Source organism: Symsagittifera roscoffensis, chromosome 1 (genome assembly GCF_963678635.1).
Source record: "Symsagittifera roscoffensis chromosome 1, txSymRosc1.1, whole genome shotgun sequence".
In the NCBI taxonomy this organism is placed as follows: domain Eukaryota; kingdom Metazoa; phylum Xenacoelomorpha; order Acoela; family Convolutidae; genus Symsagittifera; species Symsagittifera roscoffensis.
This window is the reverse complement of record NC_087062.1, coordinates 70,748,919-70,776,036: the sequence shown is the minus strand read 5'-3', so window position 1 is coordinate 70,776,036 and position 27,118 is coordinate 70,748,919. Positions and strand designations below refer to the sequence as shown.

General features: G+C 38.9%; 1 protein-coding gene across 1 annotated transcript; it reads right to left on the bottom strand.

Moving 5' to 3' along the window:
* Positions 1–1,041: 1,041 nt before the first annotated feature.
* On the bottom strand, positions 1,042–27,118 carry LOC134839649 (trimethyllysine dioxygenase, mitochondrial-like). Its single transcript, XM_063855274.1, has 4 exons — positions 26,617–27,118; positions 11,131–11,326; positions 6,483–6,644; positions 1,042–1,276 (listed from the first exon to the last, which is right to left on the bottom strand). The coding sequence occupies exons 1-4, from the start codon at positions 27,065–27,067 to the stop codon at positions 1,042–1,044; spliced, it is 1,044 nt and encodes a 347-aa protein (XP_063711344.1). The 5' UTR covers positions 27,068–27,118.

Below are 27,118 nucleotides of genomic sequence, written 5' to 3'. Positions count from 1 at the left end.
ACCAATGTAAAGTATTTAATATTAACCAATCATGATCCATCTAACTAACAACCCACTTATTTGTAAGTGCTGAAGTTACTTGTAATTTCAGCACCAGAGAGATTTGAATTTAACTTAGAAATTAGTTGGACTCTCCTGAGCACTTCAGCAGCCGCAATAAACCAGTATACCCTAGATCTATTGAGCCTAGCAGAGACTAGTTAAACAACCTGAGACTAGATAGTATAAGAGTAAGATTAGGATCGGTATTAGACTAAGAAGTTGCACGAATCTATCCGGCCGAAAATAAGATAGCGTGACGAGCAGACGGTGTACCCTATCCGAAATTACTCTATGAGTTAACCAACTCGGTCCTAACTCAATTTGGTCGTTTTATTAAGATAAAAGACGCTTAATACATTCCTTTGTAACTTACATTTGCGTGTGGTGGATAAATTAAGAAAAAGAAAAAAACTACAACTTTTTTTCGCTTCGCTGGTCAATTTCCAACCGAAAAAACTTTTAAATCAGCCTTAAAGTGCAGTCGGAACAATCAGGGCTTCCACCTGATACGAGGCAGTCTTGTTTGTTTTTGAAAACGCTGAAAGCAACTGAGATAAATTGAAGCATTGAAACATCATGTGGACCTACCTTTCTTTTGAGTAGACAATTTTCATGAACTTGCGAAGTGCCGTATACCAATCTTTCAAGGGATCAGTTAAATTGTTAGCTCTTTGCATGATTTTTGCTCTTCTCTTGATTTCAGCCCAATTTAATGTTGTTTTTCATTTTTTTATTAATCAGGTTTAACTGTAGTTTGAATTTTGAGCCTTTTTTATTCGCGAGAAGGTTCTTAACGTATGTCGCGACCAAAAACGGCCACGCGAAGTTGGAGCCAGGTTCTGGGGCCATGTGAATTCTGGAACCAGGTTTTTTCAAGAAAACTGAAGTATCCGAAAGGTGTAAAAAATTTTGAGTAACCGCGCTCATATTTTATAGTTAATTTTCAAGATTAATTATGCTATAATTTTTATGCTAAGCCTTATTAGCATATGAACTTTTTTAAAGACTAAAGATAATTGAATTAGCGGCGCCCAAAAATAAACGGATCCCTTTCATGTCATGCTGAGCTATCATCGGTTGCCATGGCGACCGGTTCATCTCTGAGAATTTGACCCTCTTCACTACAGTTCCGTAGTCAATGTAGCTTGAAAGGAGAGGATCATGCAGCTCAATGATGGGCGTTACACACATGTAGTTCTGCAGACGATGATTCACCGGCCAAGTCGACAAAATTCTAGAAAAAAAAGAAGACAAAAAGAATGTTCCGGCCACAAAAAACTTAAAAGAAAACACATTTTTTATGCAATCTGTAATGTTTTTGTTCGCTTGTATATGAAAAATTCTGAATGAAAGGCTAGACAAAAATACGTTCAATAGGAGTACAACTTGCACATGTACAGCTTCGCCTTTGTGTTTTATATTTGTTTGCGTGCAATGTTACGATTTCGTTGTTGGGCAGGCGATGAGAAGCTCTGCTTTGCTATGTATTTAAGTTACAGATCATAGAGTTATAAAATAAATTAATCAAGTTTCGTATTTCTGAATTGTTTGTTTCTTAGAGAGTTTTACGAAAATTACTCAACCGTCACCAGATATATTTTTCCGGCGTCATCAGGTAAATTTTTCTATATTGGATAATAGTTGGCTTTGCTCGGGATGCAATTAATTCTTTGTTCTGAATGGCGGAAAAAAAAGTTTTACTACCAACATCTTCGAAGTCACTCAGAGTAGTTATTGGAAGCCCCAGAGAATTACCATATATGGTTTCTTGTTGCCATATGTTGCGCCATATACGTTTCCATGGTAACCATAAGTCGCACTATATATGTTTGCATGGTATCTATACGCCACTCCATACAGGATACCATCGTAACCATGCATTGCAAGCATCCATGGTGACATATAATTTCTCAACAGCTATAATAAAAGTATCAAAACTGTCTAAATTGAAATCCCCATAATGAAGCAAATGTGCAACCATACGTCGCGCCATGCATTAAAAACGTGTTATTTGAATGTAAAATTACGTCGGCAATTTTCCATGGCTTCTATGGAACCAAACATTGTGCGACGTATGGTTGCAGATTTGGTCAGCCCGGGCAGTTTGTTTGATGATTGTTATTTATTTTTTTGGCGAGTAAATTTTTGTTGTCTATGCCGCTACTAATTTTTTGACCACGCCCTGACTAATTATTCGAACACGCCGCAACAAATTTTCGACCCTCTCGCGACTATTTTTTCAACCATGCCCGGACTAAGTTTTATTACCAACCAAGACTACTTTTTTCGAAAAAGAACCAGACTTATTTTTCGAGCCAGCCACGAATAAGTTTTCGAACAAGACTGGACTAATTTTTCAATTACGCCGCGACCAAATTTTTCAATTACGCCGCGACCTGACTAATTTTTGACAGTGCCCAGACTAATTTTTGACAATGCCTCGACAAATTTTTTGACCATGCCCTGATTAATTTTTGGACCATGCAGTAACTAATTTCGATCATGCATTGACTAATGGTTCTATCAAGCCTCGAATAAATTTTCAACCAAGCCGCGATTGATTTTTCGACCACGCCGCGACTAATTTTTGGATCAAGACTTAACTTCCAGCAACGCCGGGACTGATTGTTTGACCATGACGCGATTGACTTTTTGACCACACCGCATCTTTTTCTCAAACAAGCCGCGAATAGTTTTTGACCATTCCGTGACTAATTTTTTCAACCATGCCTTGATTAGTTTTTCAAGCGAGCCGCGATGAATTTTTTTACTATGCCGCCACTATTTTTCAAGCATGATGCGATTAACTTTTTGACCATGCCGCGACTCATTTTCGACCATGCCCTGTCTATTTTTTGAAAACGCCGTAACTATTTTCTTGACCTACGCCCTCTATTTTCTTGACTTAGTCCTTGACTACATTTTGGACCACGCAGTATCTAAATTCAATCATGCATTGACTAATTTTTCCACCATGCCACGACTAAACTTTCAACCACGCCGCTAGTGGTTTTCAACCATGCGCGATTAATTTTTCAACCATGCCGCAACCATTTTTTGGCCTTGCTGTTAATAGTTTTTATTCCACTCCGCGAATTAAGTTTCAATCATGCCGATCTAGTTTTTTGACCACACCTCGACTAGTTTTTTGATCTTGAGGCGACTATTTTTTCGACAATGACGCGACTTACTTTAGACCATGCCGCGAATGTCTTTTTGACCATGCCGTGAATGTCTTTTTGACCATGCCGCGATTAATTTTCAGCACGCTGCGACTATTTTTTCGAATGTACTGCGACATTGAATTCTACCATGTCGCGATTTATTTTCTGAACATCACGCGACTATTTTTTCGACCAATCCGCTACTATTTTTTCAACCATGCCGTGACTAACTTTTGATCATGCAGCGACTATTATTTTGACCACGCCGCAACTAGTGCTGCAATCATGACGCCACTAAATTTCTGACCATGCCACTGAATATTTTTTGGAGCATGCAGTATCTAATTTGACTACGCTTCGACTAAAATTTCGAAAATACCGCGAATATTTTTTTAACTACGTTTGTTTTAATTTTCAACCTGATGTGACTAATATTCTCAGCCAAGCCGCGAGTTGTTTTTCGATCAAGCCGTGACATATTTTTCGACTATTTTGCCAGTAATTTTTCGGCAAGCAGCGATTAATTTTTTGACCGCGCCGTGACTACTTTTTTGACAATGCCACGGCTATTTTTTTCGACCTTGCTGTGACTATTTTTGTGACAATGCCTCTACTGTTTTTTTGACCATCCCACATCTTTTTTTCTCCGATTGTGACTGCTCCAAATTAGCAGCTTGATCTAACTAGGGAACAAGTTCCAATATCTCAGAGTAAAAAAGCATAGCTAGCTTGGTAGGGTTAGTCGCGAGTTCGGCTCCCACCCAAAGTCTTAAGGCGACTTATTTTTACGACCAGGCCGCGTTTTGTTTTTGGACCATGCGGCAACTATTTTTTCGACCATCGCGACCAAATGCGGTACTCCCAGACTTTCTCCGCGACTCATAACGTGTCCAGACTATGGATTTTGAGTTGGGGAGTTAACGTCGGCGCGATCGACAAAGTAGCGGACCTCGACCCGGAATGTTGTGTCCAACCACTACTGACGATGTAATGTTTAAGTCTACTGCCCAGCACACTTCAATAACATCACAGGCCAAGTGAAAAGACAAAGCGTTGTCAAAAAGTAATTGGTATAAATTCAAGAGAAATCAAGTTGTTATGTTTTCTTTTTGTGAAGTTAAAAATGATCTTTTAATCATCAATTTACGGATGTTGGGGATTTTGCCATACCCAAACGACCAACTATTGAGCCATCGCTGAAAAGTAAAAGAGAAGGAGTAGCGGAATAAAAAATACCTTAGTTTGAGGTTCTAAATCTAAAATCGCTCACCGTAATTCAAAAAACTTTCATTTCGTAATGCCCATTCAACATTTGGGGCCTTTTTAGAGGTTGCACATGCAAGATGAATGAATGTTTTGATTTTGCATTGGAACTACCGAATCTGCAGGAGTTATGCTAATTTGGTTTGTTTGATGCTGGAATTTGGGCAATAAAATTTTGAGAAAAATGTTTGAACCACTGCTTTCTGCTTTTAATTTTAATCGAATTTTAATTCACGAGCTTTTGTTATTTGATTGTGATCAGAATCAACCATTCAGGGTAGCTTTATAATTGATTAAAACCAATATTATAATAGTTTTATTTTAAAAAAATGAACATAATGAAATGAACAATTTTCAATCAATTGAAAGAGTGGTTTGTGCAAAACTCGGATTTTTTGTTCACGCTATCGAAGCTATTTTTCCAAAGTGTTTTTGATTTCAATTACTGTTTCTTAAATTGTACAATTGGATCGTACGACTGGTAGTTTATTGTTTTATAATGTTGTTAATTTTCCATCAACCACAAATCAGTTCCATCAAAACAAACGTTCAAAACAAACCTTCAAAAGAATTGATCATGGTATAAAACTGTTTGCAAAAACAAATGTCACAAGCAGTAATATGACAAAACCACCTAACTTTTAAAAGATGGTAAAAAACGATTTGATGGTCTTTGGCGATTTATTGGGTGATATTAGCACAAACTTTCATTACCGTTAAAAACAAATTTTTTGATCTGACAGAGTGAAAACAGAACAAATTGAAAATCATCGGAATATTTTAAGGTTTTAAAATCTTTAAGTCAAATTGATTCCAAGACTGAGTTGTATGCTTTTCTAGAGCAGTCAAGACAATTTTGTAAATTTCAATATTGTCTTGAAAAATAATATCATTTCCAAAAAACAATATTATCTCGAATATTTTTTATCAATTTTGTATGTCAAAAATGTTTTATGCCTGGAAAATAGGTTGAGCTACCATGGTTTCTTCGAGTTTAAATTCGTAAATAAATAAAATATTTTTAAAATATATAGATGTATGAGAATTGTATCAAAGTATTATCTCACATAAAATATTACGGAGCTGTAGGGAAAAAAATTAACATGATTAAATACTTGTCTCTTGGTTCGAGTGACCTACACGCTTCAAATGGTGCGCCTATCCAGAGCACAGTTTGACCTCGTAATGGCTTAAGACTCTTAAGAAAAATCGAAATTCAAAAACGCTGGAAAAAGTTTCAGAAACAATATTATTAAGAAAATTCGATTTCACTTTTCTGAACTTTGGCTCAATGCCAAATCCCATTACCTTTCCCAGAGTTTTTCGTTAATAGTTTTTCGCAAAAAAAAACAGGATTTGCTTAAGCTGAGAAATTAACAAAAAATTATATAACCAAATGAAGTTTGTATTCCGATTTTAGGGGAGGGGTGAGACAGATGGAGACCTTATTTGTAGACCTTATCTTTTACTTGGTCCTACAAAAAAATAACAAAGACGTAATTTAAGCTCATTTGAAATAATTGGATACCCATATTGTATTTTTAAAATGAAACTAATAAAGTCGAGTGTTGCGTGGTTTACCTTTAGTATAATCGGTAACCAATAAAAAGGTCAATAAGAAACGTGGTTCACCGCCAGGGGCGGATGTAGGACTTTCTCGAGGTGGGGGGGTGCGTTATTATTTAAAAAAAATCGAAAACTTTGTTGACCTTTTTTCGAACTCTCCCCAATCACTATAAAGACCCCATTTTGACCAAATTTTCTGCGCCGCAAAATTTGAAAAAACAGGCCAAAAAAGGCGTTTTTAGGCACTTTTTGGAAAGTTTTGAGAAATAAATTGCGTTTTTTAGAAGGCGCCTTTAAGGAAAAATTTTAGGGTCAGTCAGCCAAAAATGGATATCTCAAAATAGTACAAAGGGGGACCCTTTAGGTCGGCAGGAGTTCAAACGCATAACCCCCCCCCCCCTCTCCCCCACCCTCTAAATCCGCAGGTGCTCGCCGCTTTTCTTTTACCTGAACGCATGTGGGTCCATACGTCGAAGAACTTCAGCTGCTCGGAAGGAGTCTACGAGTGTCGAATGTCCTCCTTTCTCGGCTGGCTGCACCGGCTGCAGAGTGACCAGACTACCCGGCTGCTCGAAATCTGGATTGTCAGTGTGCAGTCCCAAATATGCACTTAAACAGGACAGAAGCTCCAGAACCGGATATTCACGGATTGTACTCAATTTCAATATTATGCCATATTTTGTCTCAAAAAATACCTAAAACAATCAATGGCTGATCGATTAAAACGGATTACAATGTTATTAAATATCCAGAGAAAAATTCTAACTCTGAGTACTTTAATTTAGTCTCCACTATCGGTTACGGTACGACGATAATTTTTGACCAGATCTCAAATTTCTCTGAAGGCCTTAATATGAGCTTAACTTGTCTTTATGCTATTTTTCGGTCACAGCCACCCAAAAGGTGTCCAAAAAAGAGTTTCTGACACAATGAGAAAAGTTTGAAGGACGTGCTGATAGCATTTTGGGAGAGTTTTCAAAAGCAACTTGGTTGACCAATAAAAACTGAACAAAAAGAGAGATTCCAAATCAATTTTTTTTAATCTACCCGCCTGAAAATTTAGGTCGGTACATGGTGCTTGCAACCTATTATTTTGATAACTATCAACACAGACAGTGGTGGTTTTATGGGAATAGGAAGGCTGAAGCGGGCCGACGCCCCGTCTTCCCTTAGAAAGTAATAGTGCTTGCCTAGAAAAGAAAAAGCAATTTAAGGTCAATAGTTGAAGTTTGAAGTTTTACCGTACAATTTACCGTACAGAATTAATTTACCGTACAATACAAAATTTTCAATTATTAAATTTGACCGCACGGTTTCCCGAAGAGTAGTACTATTCAACAAGCGGGACACCTGAATGGTGAAATGAAGTGTGCCCAAAAAAGGGAGAATCATATTTGTGAGCAGAGTAAGAAAAAAATGTATACCTGCTGATATAACTTTTGACGAGTCTTTTTCTCATAATCTCTTCTGACTGATGAAACCGTTGAATGGAAATTTTCGAATGCTTTTATCAATAATTGCAAAACAAAGTAGTCATCAATGACAAATTCTATAGCTTAACAAATTATTTTGACTTTTTAACTTCAAATTTTCAAAGTCATAGTCATGGTGCGTCGCAAAAAAATGGGTAAAAATTGATCTAAGTAGCACAGAAACTTCCGACCACAATAATACAAAACATTTTTTAATTTTTCGTTTTTTAATTTAATGATGCATTTGTGGTGTGATGATACAACTATACATTGCGGAAATTTTTTGAATCGACAACAGTTAAAGTCAAAAAACCTAAACCAGAAAATGAAAATATTATATTTCAGAAAAAATAGGATTGATACTTTTTCCAATTTTTTGCAGAATGTATAGCGCAAGTTCTTTTGTATAGCGCTAAATGATGTTTCCAGAACTACTTCAACTAGAGTGAAACTAATTTTTATACTAGTTAACTGAAAAGTTGTGTTATAAAGTTGAATCGGTCGAAACATAAAGTTTAAAACAAAAAAAATGAACAAAAGTCGAAACAAAAGGTCGAGTTGAGTTATTCGAAAAAAAGCTTAACTCAATTTCGGAACATAAATGTGTGAAAATTTCCATAATAATTTTAGGTACATTTGATTGAAAGCTTGAGCAAAAAAATAGCAAACCTCCATTTCAGAGTACTGAGCTCAGGAATAGTCACTTGAGGGGAGATACTTGAGGGAAGTAACGAAACGTTCTGTTCAAAACTTTTTGAAGGGCTCCCAAGAAGAAAATTGTTCATAAATATGATTTGTTACATGAAAATTTTGTGGAAAGACAATTCGCGTTTTAACGAGTAATTTAATTCGAAACAAAATTTAGTTTTCGTTTTTCATTCCCATTTCCATTAACTGTTATACTTCTGATCTGGTCAAAATTTGACCCAAAAAATTGCAATTGGACTGTAATTATCACATTTTTTTCGACTTTATGAATTGGGACAGCTTTTGCCAATTTGAAGTGTTTGGGAAGTAGCCGTTTATTAAACGTTTATTAAAAATTTAGGTCAAAACTTGACTGACAGCATGTACAGCATAGTTCAGAATTTTATTTAAAATGATTTGTATGACCACTACAGTTTTTCTTTTTAAGGTATCTTTTTTGTTTGTAAGTTCTTTTGGCAACACTTTCAGTTTTCGGGATTTTTTGAATTCGGCCGCAAGTTGCAAATCAATCTCTGTAAAAAAATGTTGAATGTTTTAGGATCAGTTTAAAGAGGAAGTGGTTTGAGGTCCTTGCAAACTAGGTTGAAGGCTTGAAACGAGGTTTAAAATGATCAGATATTAATGTTCTGATTTTTCAAAAAAAAATGTAAAATTTTTTGTGTAATGATTTTTTGGAAAGCTCAAAAATTCGAGTTGGTCAAGACAAAAGTTCGCAATAATTCATACATATTCACAGGTCAGATTGAGTATTTCGGGTCATGTTAATTCCCGTACTCAAAATTTGTTTTCTTTTCAGGATTTTTTTCCACGGCTACTTTTCATTCAAGTAGAGAATGCAACCCAGATAGATATCTTCCGGCGCTTACCAAATGTTACAGTTAAAAGTTTTACAGTTACCAAATGTTACAGTTACTTTGTCGAACCAACAAACCTATTTCGATATGGCAAAGCTTCATGAAAAACTCTCCGCTAGTAACCGGAGTAAAAAACTAAACTCTTGTCTGAAATAATTGTTTCTATTTAAAAAAAAGGTTTTTCTCATTTTTTCAAATCAAGTCAAGACGGTCGAAACACACCAAATTTTGGTCGAGTCGGTCGAAGCACAAATTGCAAACCTTGACCCGGGAACGAAAAGTTGAAGAGATGAAAAAAAGATTGCTTGGCTGGTTGCTTTGCAGGTGACATAGAGTATTCTGAATATATTTATCTGAGTAAAAATGTTAAGGGCGCTTGTATCAATGGTTGTATTGAGAAAAACGCGCGCATCGGTAGGCGTTGTGGCGCATCGGTAGTAATGGTCCCAGTAATCATGCAATGGCGAATTTAAATTTCACGTGCGCTGCAGTTTACAAGGTGACCACTTGTAAGTTATCCATAGCTGAGTTAACCTTAAATAATTAATCGTCGAGTTCAGGCTTCTGGCTGGTTAACTAAAAACAAACAAAAACAATTTATAGAACACTGACCAAAGTTTCTCTAAATTGACTTAAATAACCAAAAAATTGGACCAATTTGTCTCGACAGTGAGAGACCGTTGAATCCGAATCACGACGGAAAAGGTGTTTGTATGATATCCCTTGCAATTTTTTTTCTGAAAAATCAAAATCGGAGAAAAACACACACTACGCTATAACTCCTTCTTAACTCTAGAGAAAAAGGATTGAGCTCCAAATGAAATGTAATATCACTGTTTGACAACAATCCACATGTGACAACCTATCAGAAAGTTTCGTCAAAAAATTTTCAGTTTTTTTGATCTCTCTCTTGACTAAAACGAAACTTTATTTCAAAAGTTATGCATCATAGTGATCATTCATAAAAATTATCAATCTTTTACTTATTATTAATGGCATTAAATTACCAATCCATTTGTGCTCTTTCGTTATGTTACGGGAAAAACCTTTGTGTGTCCTATGAATTTTAGATCTAGCCCTCGTAAATCATAACATAACCTTCCATAAATACCGAAAACAGCTAACTTTCCAGGGGCACATAAAAAGGCCACATAGCGCGTTTGAAACTTGCTGGGCCAGAAAGGGATGAACTAAGCTGACACCAAATATAAGAGGTGGTTACTTTGGGTAGTTAGATGATTTTTTTGTAAAAAGTGAAAAGCTCGACCTCAAACCTGCAGCCATGCCTATTTAAGAGCAGTTCAATATGCTTGCCCTCGATAAGTTAGGGAGTCAAAAAAACTTTTTAGGTAATACTAAAACGTTTTATTAGAAGAGTTCTTCAAAAGGAGAGGCAGAATTAATTGCAAAGAGCATTTCATCAATCTTAACAAATTCATGAAAAATTTATGTTTCGAAGTACCTTGGAGCATTATTTCGTCCTTTAAAATTAAATTGCCATTTACTGCTCTTACTAATTATTTTTATCTGAAAAAAAGTTCAGAAATTTAGTGTTCCGCCACTGAAAGGGGAGAGGAACGTTGTAATTGGCGGCACTTTGAAAACACTTTCTACCCTTTTCTACGCAAAAACAGGTACCACATGTAAAGTTCAGAGGTCATTTTAAAGACTTTTCAATTGTGATTCAACCAAGGCTTAAAAAATCAAAAAAGTTTTTCAGTGACGATAAAAACCAGTCGGAAATTTTTGCTTTTCAGCCGAATTTGGTGCAAGTAAAGCAAGCGATTCGCAAAAAAAAACGTTAAAAAAAGCTGTCAAAGATAGTTTTGGACCTGAAAATAAAATTTGGAGCTGTAAAATTCTAGATTTTGAAGCTGTTTAAAACGCATAACCGGCTGAATCTGAAAATGCGAAACTGAAAATATTTTTTAAATATTTTTCCAATGAAGATTAGTTTTCGTTTCTTTACTTCATTGAATTACCACAAGTTTATTCCAAAAAAAAATTGTGGTCCGCCGCATTCTGTGCTACAGTAATCTTTTTTTTCTTTTGTTTATATACTTGGTGTAAGCAATGTCGAAGTCCTCGTGTTTGTTGGTGTTGCTGATCTCGTAGAACTGCTTCTGACCCTCGAAGTACTCTCTGGAGTGCATGATGGCTCCCACGTGCCTTGCCAGACTCATGCTTCCCTCTGGATCCAGGGGCGCACCAGTGAGCAGGCAAATGCCAAACTGCCAAATGTTGCGATAAAACTGCCCTGCAAAACATAAGCTAGAAAGGCCTAGATAGGGTATCCCAATATCCAATTTATTTTACGTCAATTCTTAAGCTCTCTGATTTTTTGAACTCTAAAAACTTATGAAAACCTTAACATCACAAAAATCTTTCACGTAGCAGTAATAAATTCCAGAAATTTTACCTGAACATTTATTTAAAGCAATTAGTGGACAGCTGCAATGCAACCCAAAAAATGAGTTGAGTCGCCGCATGCCTCCTTGAAATTTACCGCAAATTAGTGCCCACTTTTTTAGGAACAATCAGCCAAAGAGCGACATGGTAAAATTTATCGAAAAAGAAACTCAGGAAATATACCCAAAAAAGAAACCCCGATAAAATTATCAAAGAAGAAAACAATTTTGCAAGTGCAATTTTGGCAAAACTAAGATCTCGTGTTTGTTTTGCCAACTAATATGATCAATGTCATGGTAACAAATCGAACACTGCTACCAGAGCTGATACTGAGGGACTTCAAATTAGACGGTACAATAAACTGAGTCTAACGGTTAAAAATATCAAATTATTATAACTTATCATTCGCCATCTAATTATTATAACATATCATTCGCCAAATAAATTGAGTTTAACGGTTAAAAATATCAAATTATTATAACATATCATTCGCCATCTGATTTGGTTTTTCTTCGGAAAGAAAAAAAAAGTGTTTGTGATACCCAGACATTAAGGTCAGCGTCGTGAGGGCACATGCTTGTGGCTGATCCTAGGTAGAGTTGGTAGCTTCATTTGAACCTATTTGTTGTAAAAAATGTGATGCTAAATTTTTTATGAGGCTTGTTATTTTGCTGGAATTTAACTTATTTATTTATTTAATAGGAGTGGCGAGAATATTAATTTTTTTCTTCAAATTTTTTTAAAAAAATTTCAGCCAAACAACAGTTTTGGAAACACGTGTAGCGGAATAAAAACAATTTTTTGAAATAGAAAACAACCTTGATTTAACTGTATAATTAAATAATAAACCAGTACAGCTGTAGTTTTTCCATCTACCAGCGAAAACTATTCTAGTTTTTCAAGCCTTCGAGGAGCAACGGAATGAAAATAGGACCACAGCACAGCAGTTCACTCACTCATGAAAGATAAACTGTTGATAAAAAATTTGGATCTGATATATTTGTTTCCTCAATTAGATTTCTTGAAAAGTAACGATGAAACGCTTTTGTGTTGCTCAAAATTTTATATTGAATGAGTCATGAGTCATAAAATAGTCAGTAAGTTTTTTTGATAATAAAAAATAGTTTGATAGATTACTTATTTTAATCTGAAGCTACTAGCTTAATTCTTTGAAAATTATCTCAATATTACGATATGAGAATGAACAAGTGAATCAACTGCAAAAAAATGGTTCTATTTCAGATCGAGAAATTTTGTTAGTCCACAATTGAAGAAAAAAAGTGTTCATGAAGATGCATGAAACATTCACCACGGTTATAATTGCAATGGAAGTTTTTTTTATAACAAATCCAAATAACTTTTCTTCTAGACTGTGAATTGAAATATGCTTCCACCATATTTAAGCTTTTAGAATACTTCGGCAAAATTGGTTTATAAAAATACATTAATGAAAAATAAATAAATCAAAATGAAGGCTTTTGCACTTGCGACCGAAAATTAAAATTACGAACATAAAATTACTGAGAGGCAAAGCGGAGACTTGCATTACTTGCAAAATAATGCAATCAGAAAAGTAAAACACCAAAAAAGAAAACACCAAAAAATGAAATATGTTGGGAAAAACTAGGTCTCCTCAGTAATTAATTAAGGCAAAAACATTTGAAAATTTCACGTCAGAAACCTTTCTTCGATGAATAAAAGCTAGCTAAGTTTTCCGATTAAGACGCAAGATTTAGCACTATTTAACATAATTCTGAGTCTACCTGAAAAGTTTGTGGAGAGAAAACGAAAACAAGTTGTTTTCAGAAAATTTCATTTAAGTTTTTCAGCAACGAAAAGCTCAAGGACAGTATTTAAAGACGCTAAATACCTTAAAAAATGTGTTTTCAAAAATGGTGGAAAACAATTTTCACGCTGAATTTTACCATCAATTTTGGCAAGGGTCAAGATAAAAGTAAATGCCAATCAACGCTCAAATTTGGTTTTGAAAACGGATTTTAGCAACAATCTGTTGATAACAATTCTTCAAGTTTACTCAATTCGACGTCATCATTAGCCTTTTCAAAACATTAAACACTAATTTCATTTAGGACCATGAGCTCAAACTATTTGAGTTCGAAAATTGCCAGTTTACTAACAGCGCGTATTAAACGCCGTAGTTAATCCGGCTAACAAATCACTTCAATTTAGTTATCCCAGAAAACTTACCGGGGATATTTTAAAGAGCAGACATATGAATCAGGGCTTCACTCTGATATAGTCGAAAAACTATCGATTTTTTTTCATAAAAAAAAATTAATTTTGAAAAATCTTGGAGCAGTCGTGGCTTTTAAGTCACCAGAGTGTCATAAATTTTTTGGCCGATCCTTTAGAGTTCCAAGTTTAGAAGCTGCTGTAAGAAAAATTTCTCACTAGAAAAATCTTCCGTATTTTATATAATTTTTTTGTCAAAAATATATGATCGCACACTTCAGAATTATTTGCCAGCAACCAATCAACCGTGTTAAACAAATCCTCAGAACTCAATAGAATCAAGGCTGTTTGAATCAAGGTAAAGCCCTGGATGTTTCAACTGCCCCTTGAAAACAACCAAGGAATAAAAAAAATAGGAGGACTTTTAAAGAAAACTCTAAAAAAAGAAACATTCAAAAAAAATTGAGCCAATTTTTAGATAGTTTTTTTTTGTAAAAAATATTCCCGCACACGCTCATACGCTGCAAAAAAAAAACAAAGTAAAGTATTTAGCGTCCAGCTAATCTATATTTTACGTCAGATTTTTTTATCATGGCACGCAGAAAAAGACACTAATTAAATTAAAAATTTATCACTAATTTTGTAGTTTTTTGAAAACTATGGTCGAAACATTCGGAGCTAATTTCACAGTAATCAGCTAATTTTTTTTCAACACGAGTATAGTGAATCAATATTTTACAGATTGCAAAAAAATCTATTGAAAAAAGCCCTAATAAAAATTCAAAGATTGTCTGAAGAAGCACCGAGCACAAATATTCCACCCTTTCTTCGGAAGTCGAAATACAAATATATGCTCAGTGCTTCGCGCTTACCACAACACTTCGTTGTAACCCTTGCAAATTTTCCTAGAAAGTATTAGAAATTTTCCTTCTTTTTGGAACTTTTCTATCACTTTTTTTTGCAAGCAGGAAAAGTTATATTTTGAGTTACAGCCTGGGTTAATCTAAGTTGTCCAAAGCTTGTTGTTCAACAAAATTTTTGCTAGAATTAGTAAATTGAAACCAATTTCATCTTTAGCTAGAAAGCAGCGTTAAACACTAGGCCACGTAACTTGAGGATTACTTAGCTGTAGCAACCTAAAGCAGAAACAAAATAAGTGCTAGTTTGCATTGTGTTGCTACGAGCATGTTGATTGAACACTTATCTCCTTTTGATTGATCTGGGAAATAGTTTTAGGCTATTTTTTCATAATTTACATGAAAAATAAATAGTTTCTGTACAGAAAGCACAAAAAATTAAGTTTAATTAATCTATAGAAACTTTCGATTCAGTTAAGAAGATTTTGTTGGAATTGGACAAAGACTGGGATAAAACCATCCAACTTATAATTCAAACAATCATCAATAATTAGCACGCCCGCTTTTTTGGATACAAATAGATTTTATCAAAAAATTTGCAAAATAACGAAAATATCTAAGTAACAGTAAAACCGATAGTGTGTAAGCAAATTAAGAATTGTTTTTAGTGTAAAAGCAATCATTTGGATTAGTTCAACAAAGACTATTTCGCATTATTATTCCAACAAAATCTACAGCGATATCCGAAATATTAAACTATCCGGAAAAAACGCAATAAACTAGAAATTAACACGCGTTTTTCTCAAATTGGATTGACTGTAGGTACAGAGCGACCAAAAGAACGCTTAGAGTTTCAGCAGAATTGCTATGATGCTTTTTGTTTTGCGAAGCTCGGTAAAATTTTACACCAAAATTGGATCATTTTTGAGTTTTTTTAGTCAAGCTAAAATTACATCAAAACACTGGGCCGATCACTGACATAATTATATCAAACGGAGCCTCTTAGGTAGTTCATCAAACTTTAAGAAGATTTTGCTCACCAAAATTTTCCTAAAATAGTTTTTCAATGTTTTTTAAGTAAAAAAGTGTTGTTTTAATTAGTAAAAACGACCTTTTTTGTCTATCAAACAAAAACAAATTAGTTTGTACTATGTTTTGGAGAATGCCCCTTTCTTAAAGTTTGTTGAGCTACATAAGAGGCTCACTTTATTGTAATTGCGTCAGTGATCGAGGAGTAGTTTTGGTGTAAATTCTGATTGACTAAAAAAAGCTAAAAATTTTCTTTTTTTGGCGTAAAGTTTTGGGTCCAAATTTAAAAGCAAAAAGCATTATACTAATTCTGCTGAAACTCCTAGTAAGTTTTGTCGTCATCGTTTTATTAGTTTAAAGCAACCCAATTTGAGAAGCCCACGTTTCAAATTTTAAATTTCATTCGTTTTGTCTGGATAATGTAAATCATTACTGCATTCCTATATCCATGTAATCAAAAACCTTTGAAAAAATTTCTTCTGCCATATAATCGTCAACAATTGTATTTTGAGCCATATAATTGGACAATTTGTTCAAAAATTTGGCTAATTGAAAGTATGATCTTTCGCAAATTAAATTTCAGGCACAGGAAGCAATTTTTGTCAAATTTTTTAGAATCTTAGAAATCTTGAGGAAAACATTATGATTTTTTGAAGGTTATAAAAGATGTAATATTTGATGAACCAAAATATTTAGTTTAAAAAATGAGGCATTGCGACCATGAATAAATTAAAAAATGGAAATAAAACTTTATTACCACCCCTACGTTTTTCACCCTTTCCCGCTCTTTCTTCCGTTGAACCAGCCCCCCACCCAATTTAGCCTAACCACCTCCGGCAAATGTGGGGATGGGATTGGGTGCTGATAAACCGTGCATGTAGGGGGTAAGCTTGAGGGGGAAGCGGAGGGAATGTAAGCGTAGAGGGGGACGAAAAAAGTTGGATGTCATACACTGGAGGATTAAAAGGCAAAACAAAAACTTTAAAAAATTCAAAAGAAAAAAATGAGAAAATTTTTTTTAAAAAAGATAGGGATTTTCTAATTCAAACTAACTTTCATTTATCACATGCAACCTGTCTTAAGTAAATGCAACTGCCATTTTTTGAATATGCCTCCCTGTATGAAAATTTCTTTTCAACTTTGGAAAAAAAACCATCCGAATTTTATGTAATTGAGCATAATCGAATATAATGGATTTTATTATTTCAAATATTTACATCTACTTAACAATTACAATTTTTTCAAGAAAGGAGCAATTGCTACGTTAATTAAATTAGCCAAATTTAAAATTGAGTTAGTCCAATTTATATCTGGTAAATATGGGGGTTGGGTGGGAGGTAACCGTGCAAGGAGTGGGTTGTAAGTGTGAGGGGAAGGAGATGGTGTAAACGTGGATAGGGTATCACTCGGAAAGAGTGCTTAGAGTTGTGAGGGGAAGGGAATATAAACGTGGAGGGGGAAGGAAACAGCTGGAGTTCAAATGCTTGAGAATTAAAAGGCAAGACAAGAAAATTTAGCTGTCTAAAAAAGAAAAAAAATGTCAACAAAAGATTGAAAACATGATAGTGATTTTGTGAGCCACAAAATTTTCACTTTATCGTATGGTTTACGAAATTGTAGAATATACAACACTGTTAAACGTTTTATTCAAATTTTGGAAAAAAAAAGAGTTTGCCAACACCATTGTAATTGCTCATAAACGATTATAATGGTTTAAATGTTTCAAAAAATAGCAACAGATTTACATAACATTTACAACTTTCAAGAAAAGTGGAAAGTTTTTAGTATACTAAATTAGCTCGATTGTCTACTAAAATAGTCAAATTTACCTCAGCTCAGGTAAACGCGGGAGTTTGGGTGGGCGGCAACCGTACAGAGGAAGGGTTGTAAGCGTGAAAGGGAAGGGTAAGGGTTGTTCGCAGAGGGATATAATTCCGGAAGGGGTGAAGGGGTGTGTAATTTTGAAGGGCAGGGGGTACATCAGGGAGGGGGTGAAAAAAGATTGGAGGCTATATGCTGGAGGATTAAAAGGCAGAACAAAAAAAAGTAAGAATTTTAGAAGAAAAACTACACCCATCTCATCGAGAAGTGATCGCAGATATAGAGCCTCTTGAACCACTGCTGCCATTGCTTGGTACTCAGCCTCACTGGTAGATATGGCTGCAGTTGGTTGCTTCTTGGTGCTCCAACTAACTGCTGCCCCTGCCTTCTGCAAATGAAAGCTGTAGCCAGTAGTTAACCTTCTATCACCCAAATCTCCAGCCCAGTCAGCATCTGCGGATCCATAAAATTTTACATCACCAGCTTCCCTAGTGTAGCACAGCTACAGATCTTTGCTCCCCTTCGGGTAAAGAAGAACCCTATTTGCAGCCACCCAGTGCACCCTTCCCGTATTCTCCAGGAAACGAGAGAGTTGCGTCACAGTAGCTAGCATATCAGGCAATGTTTGCTTAGCTATGTACAATAATGAGCCCGTAATGCCTCTGTAGTCCTCAGCCTTCATGGATACTGCCTCTGCTGAGCCAGTTTCAGGGCAGCCCTTCTTCGACAGTTGTGCGCTCATGTCCGCTGGTGTACTGTTACCGTCCCAGGTGACCGGGATTGATTTACTGTTATCGTCCCAGGTGACTGCTCGACCTGCATTCCCAGGAACCAGGACAACGCGCCTCGTCATCCATCTTGAATCGTTCGGAGAAACGGCTCCTCAGCTTGTCAACTTCGTCTTGACATCTGCACCCAATGATGATGTCATCTACCCAAACCAGCACATAATTCATTGTATCGTTTGTTCCCCTCATCATGAACAAACAGAAGTCGTTGCTGCATCTAGTAAACCCTTCATCAAGTAGGAAAGTGCTCAGCGTCTGATACCAGTCTCTTCCTGCCTGCCGCAACCCGTAGAGACTTCGTTGTAGCAGGCACACTTGGCTGCCACCGCTGCTAAACCCCTCTGGTTGCTCCATGGTGTCTCTGCTAGGGGAGAGTTGAGGAAGGCTGACTTAACATCCATCTGATGAAGTACAAGACAATTTTGTGCCCCCAAAGCCAGCAGTATCCTCTTTGTTTCGGGTTTACAGGTTGGAGCAAACGTCTCATTGAAGTCAAGTCCTTCCACTTGCATGAATCCTTTCACTATATATCGAGCTTTGAACCACTTCACTTGTCCCCGCGCATCTGTCTTTACTGTAAGAACCCATCGTCCAGGAATAACTTTTCGAGATTGTGGTCTAACAACAAGTTTCCATGTTCCCAAGCCCTTGCTGCCAGCCACTGCTCCTTTTAGGCTCCAGACACTGCTTCTGAATAGCCCCCTGGCTCTTGATTTCCAGTCACTGAAGCATGGGTATAAGGCCAGTTAATGGGTGCGTTCCTTGTCCTAACAGACCTCTGCACTGGATGATCAGTAGAATGTGAATCTACAACTTCCTCCTCAACCTGATTTTCCTCAGTAGCCCCGACTGAATCTGAAGTATCACCCTCAATTGGCGAGTTTCGTGATTCGCTGGTTTTCGTCGTGCTTGGTTGCTCAACATCAATGCACCCCTCGATTGATAGCTCCAGGGTTTGTAATGGCTCACTGTCAACCATGAAGTCATCTGGAATGATGTTCTCATTGAAGGTCACGCTTCTAGCTCGCACCACTCGTCTTGTATCTAGATCCATCAGTAGGTAGGCTTTGCTCTCCACGTCAAAGCCCACGAACTTGCTTTTCTTGCCCTTTGGATCCAGTTTCCGTCTGTTGCCTCGATCCAGATAGAACGCCAGGCAAACGAACACACGCAAAGAGCTCACTTTAGATGGTTGCCCGTAGTGCATCTCTTTTGGTGAAAGGTGCTTCTCGTTGCTGGTTGTGGGACACAAGTTGCGAACCCTCACAGCTGTCGACATTGCTTGCACCCAGAACATCTTCGGTAGCTTTGCATCGGCAGAAGACATCGAGTCATCTCGGTGGTCAGTCTGTTGTAGCGCTCTGCTACACCGTTCTGTTGGAGAGTATTGGGCACAGTGAACTCTTGCTTCATCCGGAATTCTCTACAAAATCGCCTAAGTGCATTTGACGAATACTCACCTCCATTGTCAGTTCGCAGGCACTTTGGTGGTCAATACTCAGCCACAAACTCCTGGAACTTCAGTAGAGCATCACTATTCTTCACCAGGTACTTGACCACAGACAGCCGACTGAAGTAGTCGATGAAGCTCAAGGCATAGCGTGCACCATGCATACTCGGTACTTCAAATGCTCCCTGAATGTCACCGAAGACCCGCTGCTCTACTACCGATGCTCTGCTGTCAGTCTTCTTAGGCAGTGCTACTTCAAGCATCTTAGAAGCTGTACACACTTCGCAGAACTCTAGCTCGCCCACATTGACAAGCGATGATAGATCCTGCTGGTTGAGGTGCCTCAGTCGAACGATGCATTACTGGTATCCCTCCTTGTTTTCGTCACTAGAGTAATCGGGTTTCTCTTGAAATTGCACTCAAGGAAGAAAAGCTTGCCGCGCTGCTTCACAGGTAACTGTCCCTCATCTGGTGCCAGTAGATGTAACGCATCTGCGGCGAAACTGAAGCTTGAGCCTCTAGGCACAGCTGAGCTCACACTCATCAAGTTCACACTGTAGCTCGTCACACAACAGCACATTGTGAAAAGTGTATCATGGCAGTCCCTGATCTCCACTTCCACTAATCCTTTGCCCTCAATCCTTGACAGCGTGCCGTTGAGGTTCTGCACAGTTATCCCTTCGTTCCAGCCCTCAAAGCTAGAAAAAACAGCCCTGTCGCGCACCACATAATCAGTGCATCCCGCATCCACAATGAGGTCGTCGCCTTTCATGGAAGTTGCAGCACAACAACTGAAGAACCATGTCCTCCCCTGCTTGCACTCCCTTGTAAAACGTCCAGGTTGCCCACACTTGAAGCACCCATGCTTCTTTTCTCCTGGCCCACTTGCTTCGGTCGACCCACTGCTTCGAGCACTGGATTGTCCGCTGTCACTTTTGGATTTGCAGTCCCTCGCCAAATGACCCTTCTGACCGCACACATAGCAGCCACTACTTGACACTCCTTTCTTCTTCCTCACAGCTTGCATCGCTATATGACCATGTCCAGTCCTCTCTCCACATCAAGCCTTCCTCGGGTCATCGTAGTTCCTCAACCTCATTCTCAGCTCTGGAAAAGTTTTGACTGGTTGAAAGCTCTCTTGCACCACAAAATTCTCATAGCTGTCAGGCAGCTCATTAATCGCCAAAGCATTGAACAATGTGTCCGTGATTGCTTCTCCAGCTTCGCTCAACCGCGTCATCAGTTCTTGACTGAGAACTATGTAGTCGTCCAGATCCTCCTCTGATCCTAGGCAAAGCTTCGCAAGCTGACCTACTAGACTGACCACCGTCGGCTTCTCTACGCTGCAAAACTTCCCTTAAAGCAGCTTCCAAGCCTTCGTCCCATCGCCCTAGCCATCTGTTCCCACCAAGTCGTTCTTCGTGTACATCAAAGTGGTGTTGTTGAGCGCCAGAGCCAGGTGGGACCACACAGTGTTTCGATTGTCTTTCCTCTGCTGTATCAACACTGCTCGCTCCTCCATCTAAGTATCGTAGGCTGCCTTCTGATCAGCATTCGGACTCTCGGAGAGAGTAGGCTCAGTCTCTGGCAGATCATAATTGCCCATCAGTGTCCTGAACAGGCCCTTGGTGTGCATCAGTGCCACAAACTTCATCGACCAAGCAGGGAAATCTTCAAATTTTCCACAAAAGCCGCCAGTTTTAAGTCAATCGTTGCTTAAGGCTGTTAACTAAAAGCTAAAAACTGTTACAGATAAAATGATACCAGAAAAAAAATAGGAAACCTAGGCCCATAACCTGTTCACATGCAGAGTTAGAGCAACTGGGATTTAGAGCTGGGGTTAGAGACTGAGATAGAATCTGAGGTTTGAACTGAGGATTGAGAAGAGGTAGTGATTGTTGAAGAATGAATTGAAAGAAGTGAATATAAATGACATAACAAACTTACAAAAGTACCAGTTAGTTAATTACCAGTTAGTTAATTACTGACTAATTATTTAGTTTGAGATCACTAATTGACCTTGTCTGCGTTTAATCAGTTTTGACTACGATTCATTTAATCTGTATGACCTTGAGATGGTCTGACCTCAATACCCCCACTCAGGCTGAGTTGGCTTTGTCCAATGTCAGGCGGCAACCCATCAAGGTTCGACGATGTTGTTCCACCTTAGCCTTGCTCAGGGCTTTTGTCATCAAATCAGCTTCCATGAACTCAGTAAGGCAATATTGGAGTTCAACTGTCTCATCTTCCACTCGTTCTCGAACAATGTGGTATTTCATATCGATGTAGTTCGTTCGCTTCTGCATCAGAGGACTCTTGCATATCTTGATACAGCTCCTTCTTGATGACAGTTGGTCCGTGAATCACTACACCCATCTCATCGAGAAGTGATCGCAGATATAGAGCCTCTTGAACCACAGCTGCCATTGTTTGGTACTCAGCCTCACTGGTAGATATGGCTGCAGTTGGTTGCTTCTTGGTGCTCCAACTAACTGCTGCCCCTGCCTTCTGCAAATGAAAGCTGTAGCCAGTAGTTAACCTTCTATCACCCAAATCTCCAGCCCAGTCAGCATCTGCGGATCCATAAAATTTTACATCACCAGCTTCCCTAGTGTAGCACAGCTACAGATCTTTGCTCCCCTTCGGGTAAAGAAGAACCCTCTTTGCAGCCACCCAGTGCACCCTTCCCGTATTCTCCAGGAAACGAGAGAGTTGCGTCACAGTAGCTAGCCTATCAGGCAATGTTTGCTTAGTTATGTACAATAATGAGCCCACAATGCCTCTGTAGTCCTCAGCCTTCATGGATACTGCCTCTGCTGAGCCAGTTTCAGGGCAGCCCTTCTTCGACAGTTGTGCGCTCATGTCCGCTGGTGTACTGTTACCGTCCCAGGTGACCGGGATTGATTTACTGTTATCGTCCCAGGTGACTGCTCGACCTGCATTCCCAGGAACCAGGACAACGTGCCTCGTCATCCATCTTGAATCGTTCGGAGAAACGGCTCCTCAGCTTGTCAACTTCGTCTTGACATCTGCACCAAATGATGATGTCATCTACCCAAACCAGCACATAATTCTTGTATCGTTTGTTCCCCTCACCATGAACAAACAGAAGTCGTTGCTGCATCTAGTAAACCCTTCATCAAGTAGGAAAGTGCTCAGCGTCTGATACCAGTCTCTTCCTGCCTGCCGCAACCCGTAGAGACTTCGTTGTAGCAGGCACACTTGGCTGCCACCGCTGCTAAACCCCTCTGGTTGCTCCATGGTGTCTCTGCTAGGGGAGAGTTGAGGAAGGCTGACTTAACATCCATCTGATGAAGTACAAGACAATTTTGTGCCCCCAAAGCCAGCAGTATCCTCTTTGTTTCGGGTTTACAGGTTGGAGCAAACGTCTCATTGAAGTCAAGTCCTTCCACTTGCATGAATCCTTTCACTATATATCGAGCTTTGAACCACTTCACTTGTCCCCGCGCATCTGTCTTTACTGTAAGAACCCATCGTCCAGGAATAACTTTTTGAGATTGTGGTCTAACAACAAGTTTCCATGTTCCCAAGCCCTTGCTGCCAGTCACTGCTCCTTTTAGGCTCCAGACACTGCTTCGATTTTCGCTGGTTTTCGTCGTGCTTGGTTGCTCAACATCAATGCACCCCTCGATTGATAGCTCCAGAGTTTGTAATGGCTCACTGTCAACCATGAAGTCATCTGGAATGATGTTCTCATAGAAGGTCACGCTTCTAGCTCGCACCACTCGTCTTGTATCTAGATCCATCAGTAGGTAGGCTTTGCTCTCCACGTCGAAGCCCACGAACTTGCTTTTCTTGCCCTTTGGATCCAGTTTCCGTCTGTTGCCTCGATCCAGATAGAACGCCAGGCAACCGAACACACGCAAAGAGCTCACTTTAGATGGTTGCCCGTAGTGCATCTCTTTCAGTGAAAGGTGCTTCTCGTTGCTGGTTGTGAGACACAAGTTGAGAACCCTCACAGTTGTCGACATTGCTTGCACCCAGAATATCTTCGGTAGCTTTGCATCGGCCAGAAGACATCGAGTCATCTCGGTGATCGGTCTGTTGTAGCGCTCTGCTACACCGTTCTGTTGGAGAGTATTGGGCACAGTGAACTCTTGCTTCATCTGGAATTCTCTACAAAATCGCCTAAAGGCATTTGACGAATACTCACCTCTATTGTCAGTTCGCAGGCACTTTGGTTGTCAATACTCAGCCACAAACTCCTGGAACTTCAGTAGAGCATCACTATTCTTCACCAGGTACTTGACCACAGACAGCCGACTGAAGTCGTCGATGAAGCTCAAGGCATAGCGTGCACCATGCATACTCGGTACTTCAAATGCTCCCTGAATGTCACTGACGACCCGCTGCTCCACTACCGATGCTCTGCTGTCAGTCTTCTTAGGCAGTGCTACTTCACGCATCTTAGAAGCTGTACACACTTCGCAGAACTCTAGCTCGCCCACATTGACAAACGATGAAAGATCCTGCTGGTTGAGGTGCCTCAGTCGAACGATGCATTACTGGTATCCCTCTTTGTTTTCGTCACTACAGTCACTCTTGAAATTGCACTCAAGGAATAAAAGCTTGCCACGCTGCTTCACAGATAAATGTTTCTCATCTGGTGCCAGTAGATGTAACGCATCTGCGGCGAAACTGAAGCTTGAGCCTCTAGGCACAGCTGAGCTCACACTCATCAAGTTCACACTGTAGCTCGTCACACAACAGCACATTGTGAAAAGTGTATCATGGCAGTCCCTGATCTCCACTTCCACTAATCCTTTGCCCTCAATCCTTGACAGCGTGCCGTTGAGGTTCTGCACAGTTCTCCCTTCGTTCCAGCCCTCAAAGCTAGAAAAAACAGCCCTGTCGCGCACCACATAATCAGTGCATCCCGCATCCACAATGAGGTCGTCGCCTTTCATGGAAGTTGCAGCACAACAACTGAAGAACCATGTCCTCCCCTGCTTGCACTCCCTTGTAAAACGTCCAGGTTGCCCACACTTGAAGCACCCATGCTTCTTTTCTCCTGGCCCACTTGCTTCGGTCGACCCACTGCTTTGAGCACTGGATTGTCCGCTGTCACTTTTGGATTTGCAGTCCCTCGCCAAATGACCCTTCTGACCGCACACATAGCAGCCACTACTTGACACTCCTTTCTTCTTCCTCACAGCTTGCATCGCTATATGACCATGTCCAGTCCTCTCTCCACATCAAGCCTTCCTCGGGTCATCGTAGTTTCTCAACCTCATTCTCACTCTGGAAAAGTTTTGCTGGTTGAAAGCTCTCTTGCACCACAAAATTCTCATAGCTGTCAGGCAGCTCATTTATCGCCAAAGCATTGAACAATGTGTCCGTGATTGCTTCTCCAGCTTCGCTCAACCGCGTCATCAGTTCTTGACTGCGAACTATGTAGTCATCCAGATCCTCCTCTGATCCTAGGCAAAGCTTCGCAAGCTGACCTACTAGACTGACCACCGTCGGCTTCTCTACGCTGCAAAACTTCCCTTGAAGCAGCTTCCAAGCCTTCGTCCCATCGCCCTAGCCATCTGTTCCCACGAAGTCGTTCTTCATGTACATCAAAGTGGTGTTGTTGAGCGCCAGAGCCAGGTGGGACCACACAGTGTTTCGATTGTCTTTCCTGTGCTGTATCAACACTGCTCGCTCCTCCATCTTAGTATCGTAGGCTGCCTTCTGATCAGCATTCGGACTCTCGGAGAGAGTAGGCTCAGCCTCTGGCAGATCATAATTGCCCATCAGTGTCCTGAACAGGCCCTTGGTGTGCATCAGTGCCACAAACTTCATCGACCAAGCAGGGAAATCTTCAAACTTTCCACGAAAGCCGCCAGTTTCAAGTCAATCGTTGCTTAAGGCTGTTAACTAAAAGCTAAAAACTGTGACAGATAAAATAATACCAGAAAAAAATAGGAAACCTAGGCCCATAACCTGTTCACATGCAGAGTTAGAGCAACTGGGATTTAGAGCTGGGGTTAGAGACTGAGATAGAATCTGAGGTTTGAACTGAGGATTGAGAAGAGGTAGTGATTGTTGAAGAATGAATTGAAAGAAGTGAATATAAATGACATGACAAAATAAGCATCGCAAAAGTACCAGTTAATTAATTACTGACTAGGGAATTAGTTTTAGATCACTAGTTGACCTTGTCTGAGTTTAATCAGTTTTGACTACGATTCAATTAATCTGTCTGACCTTGTATGGTCTGACCTCAACAAAAAGAAGATAGTGCTTTTTAGCAAAAATTTTTTTCACTTTAGTCCATTTAACGTGTGAAACGAATGAAACGGTCAGTTTTTATGAAACTAAAATAAATGAAACTGTCAGTTTTTGAATACACAACACTCTTTAGAAGTTTCATTCAAATTTTGGAAAAAATATCTTAAGCTTGCTAATTGATTATAATCGATTATTAAGATTTTTAATGCTTAAAAAAACGGATCTATTTTACATTTACCCCCTCTGAAGAAAGAGGGCAATTGTTGTGTATACAAAGTAGTTACTTTTTCGATCAATCAGAAAGCAGAAAAAATACTTGGGGTGGTAAAATTGTAAGAGGACTGTTTTGCAAGGAATTGCGTGCCAAAAAAATGCATTTTTTGGCCAAAGTATTCCAAAAATGGCATTTCTGACCGTTTTTTAAAAAAAAATCTGATTAGCCCGCCCTCTAATCTGAACCACCCGCCCCCTAACCTGAACCAACCCCCACCCACCTGATCCAGCTTCCATTTCGTTGTCTGAGTGCAATATGGGAATCGATTATATTGACAAAATTTTAGACCACAAAAGTCCATTATAATTTGTTTATTTTCACTTTTCTTAGATGCGGGTAGCGTCGTCCTTAAGTCCCATCAAAAACAGTTGTCGTCTTAACGGCTGTCGTCTTATTTGCTGGTCACCTTTGGGAATGTATGTGGCTGCTTTTTATTTTAGGACCTATGAGCATAAAAACATCAGCTGAGAAAGAGTATCATATACATACTTAAAGCATCCACACTATCCATAACTTCCTTATATGGAAGTGACACTTTCCCTCCGCTCATACCGTCACTCGACCACGTAATTTTCTTTACTCTAGTCTCTCGTTGTTTTCGCATGACGTTCTCTCGGATCCAGTCAAAGTCGAACTTGCTCTCGTGTTTGTCCGACCATACAACTCTTATGGCCCCTTCATTCTTCCCAGTTAGTTCATGGCAAGTTACATCATCATTTTCGATCACGTCTACTGTGATTGGTTGAATGTCAATGTCGATGTTGTTAGTGCTGTGTATCCGTTGTTGACTGATTTTATTGAAGCTGCTTGGCTCCTGAGAATTGTCCCGAAGGTAAATGTTGCTGATTGTAACAGTATTGCCAGATAAGTTTGGAATATTTAGCTTAATGAAATTTTTACACCAAGAGACAGACATTTCAGCAGCAGATTTAACAACCATATTATCAAGATGAAGAAGATCCAACTCGCAATTGAAAGAAAAAACAAAAAA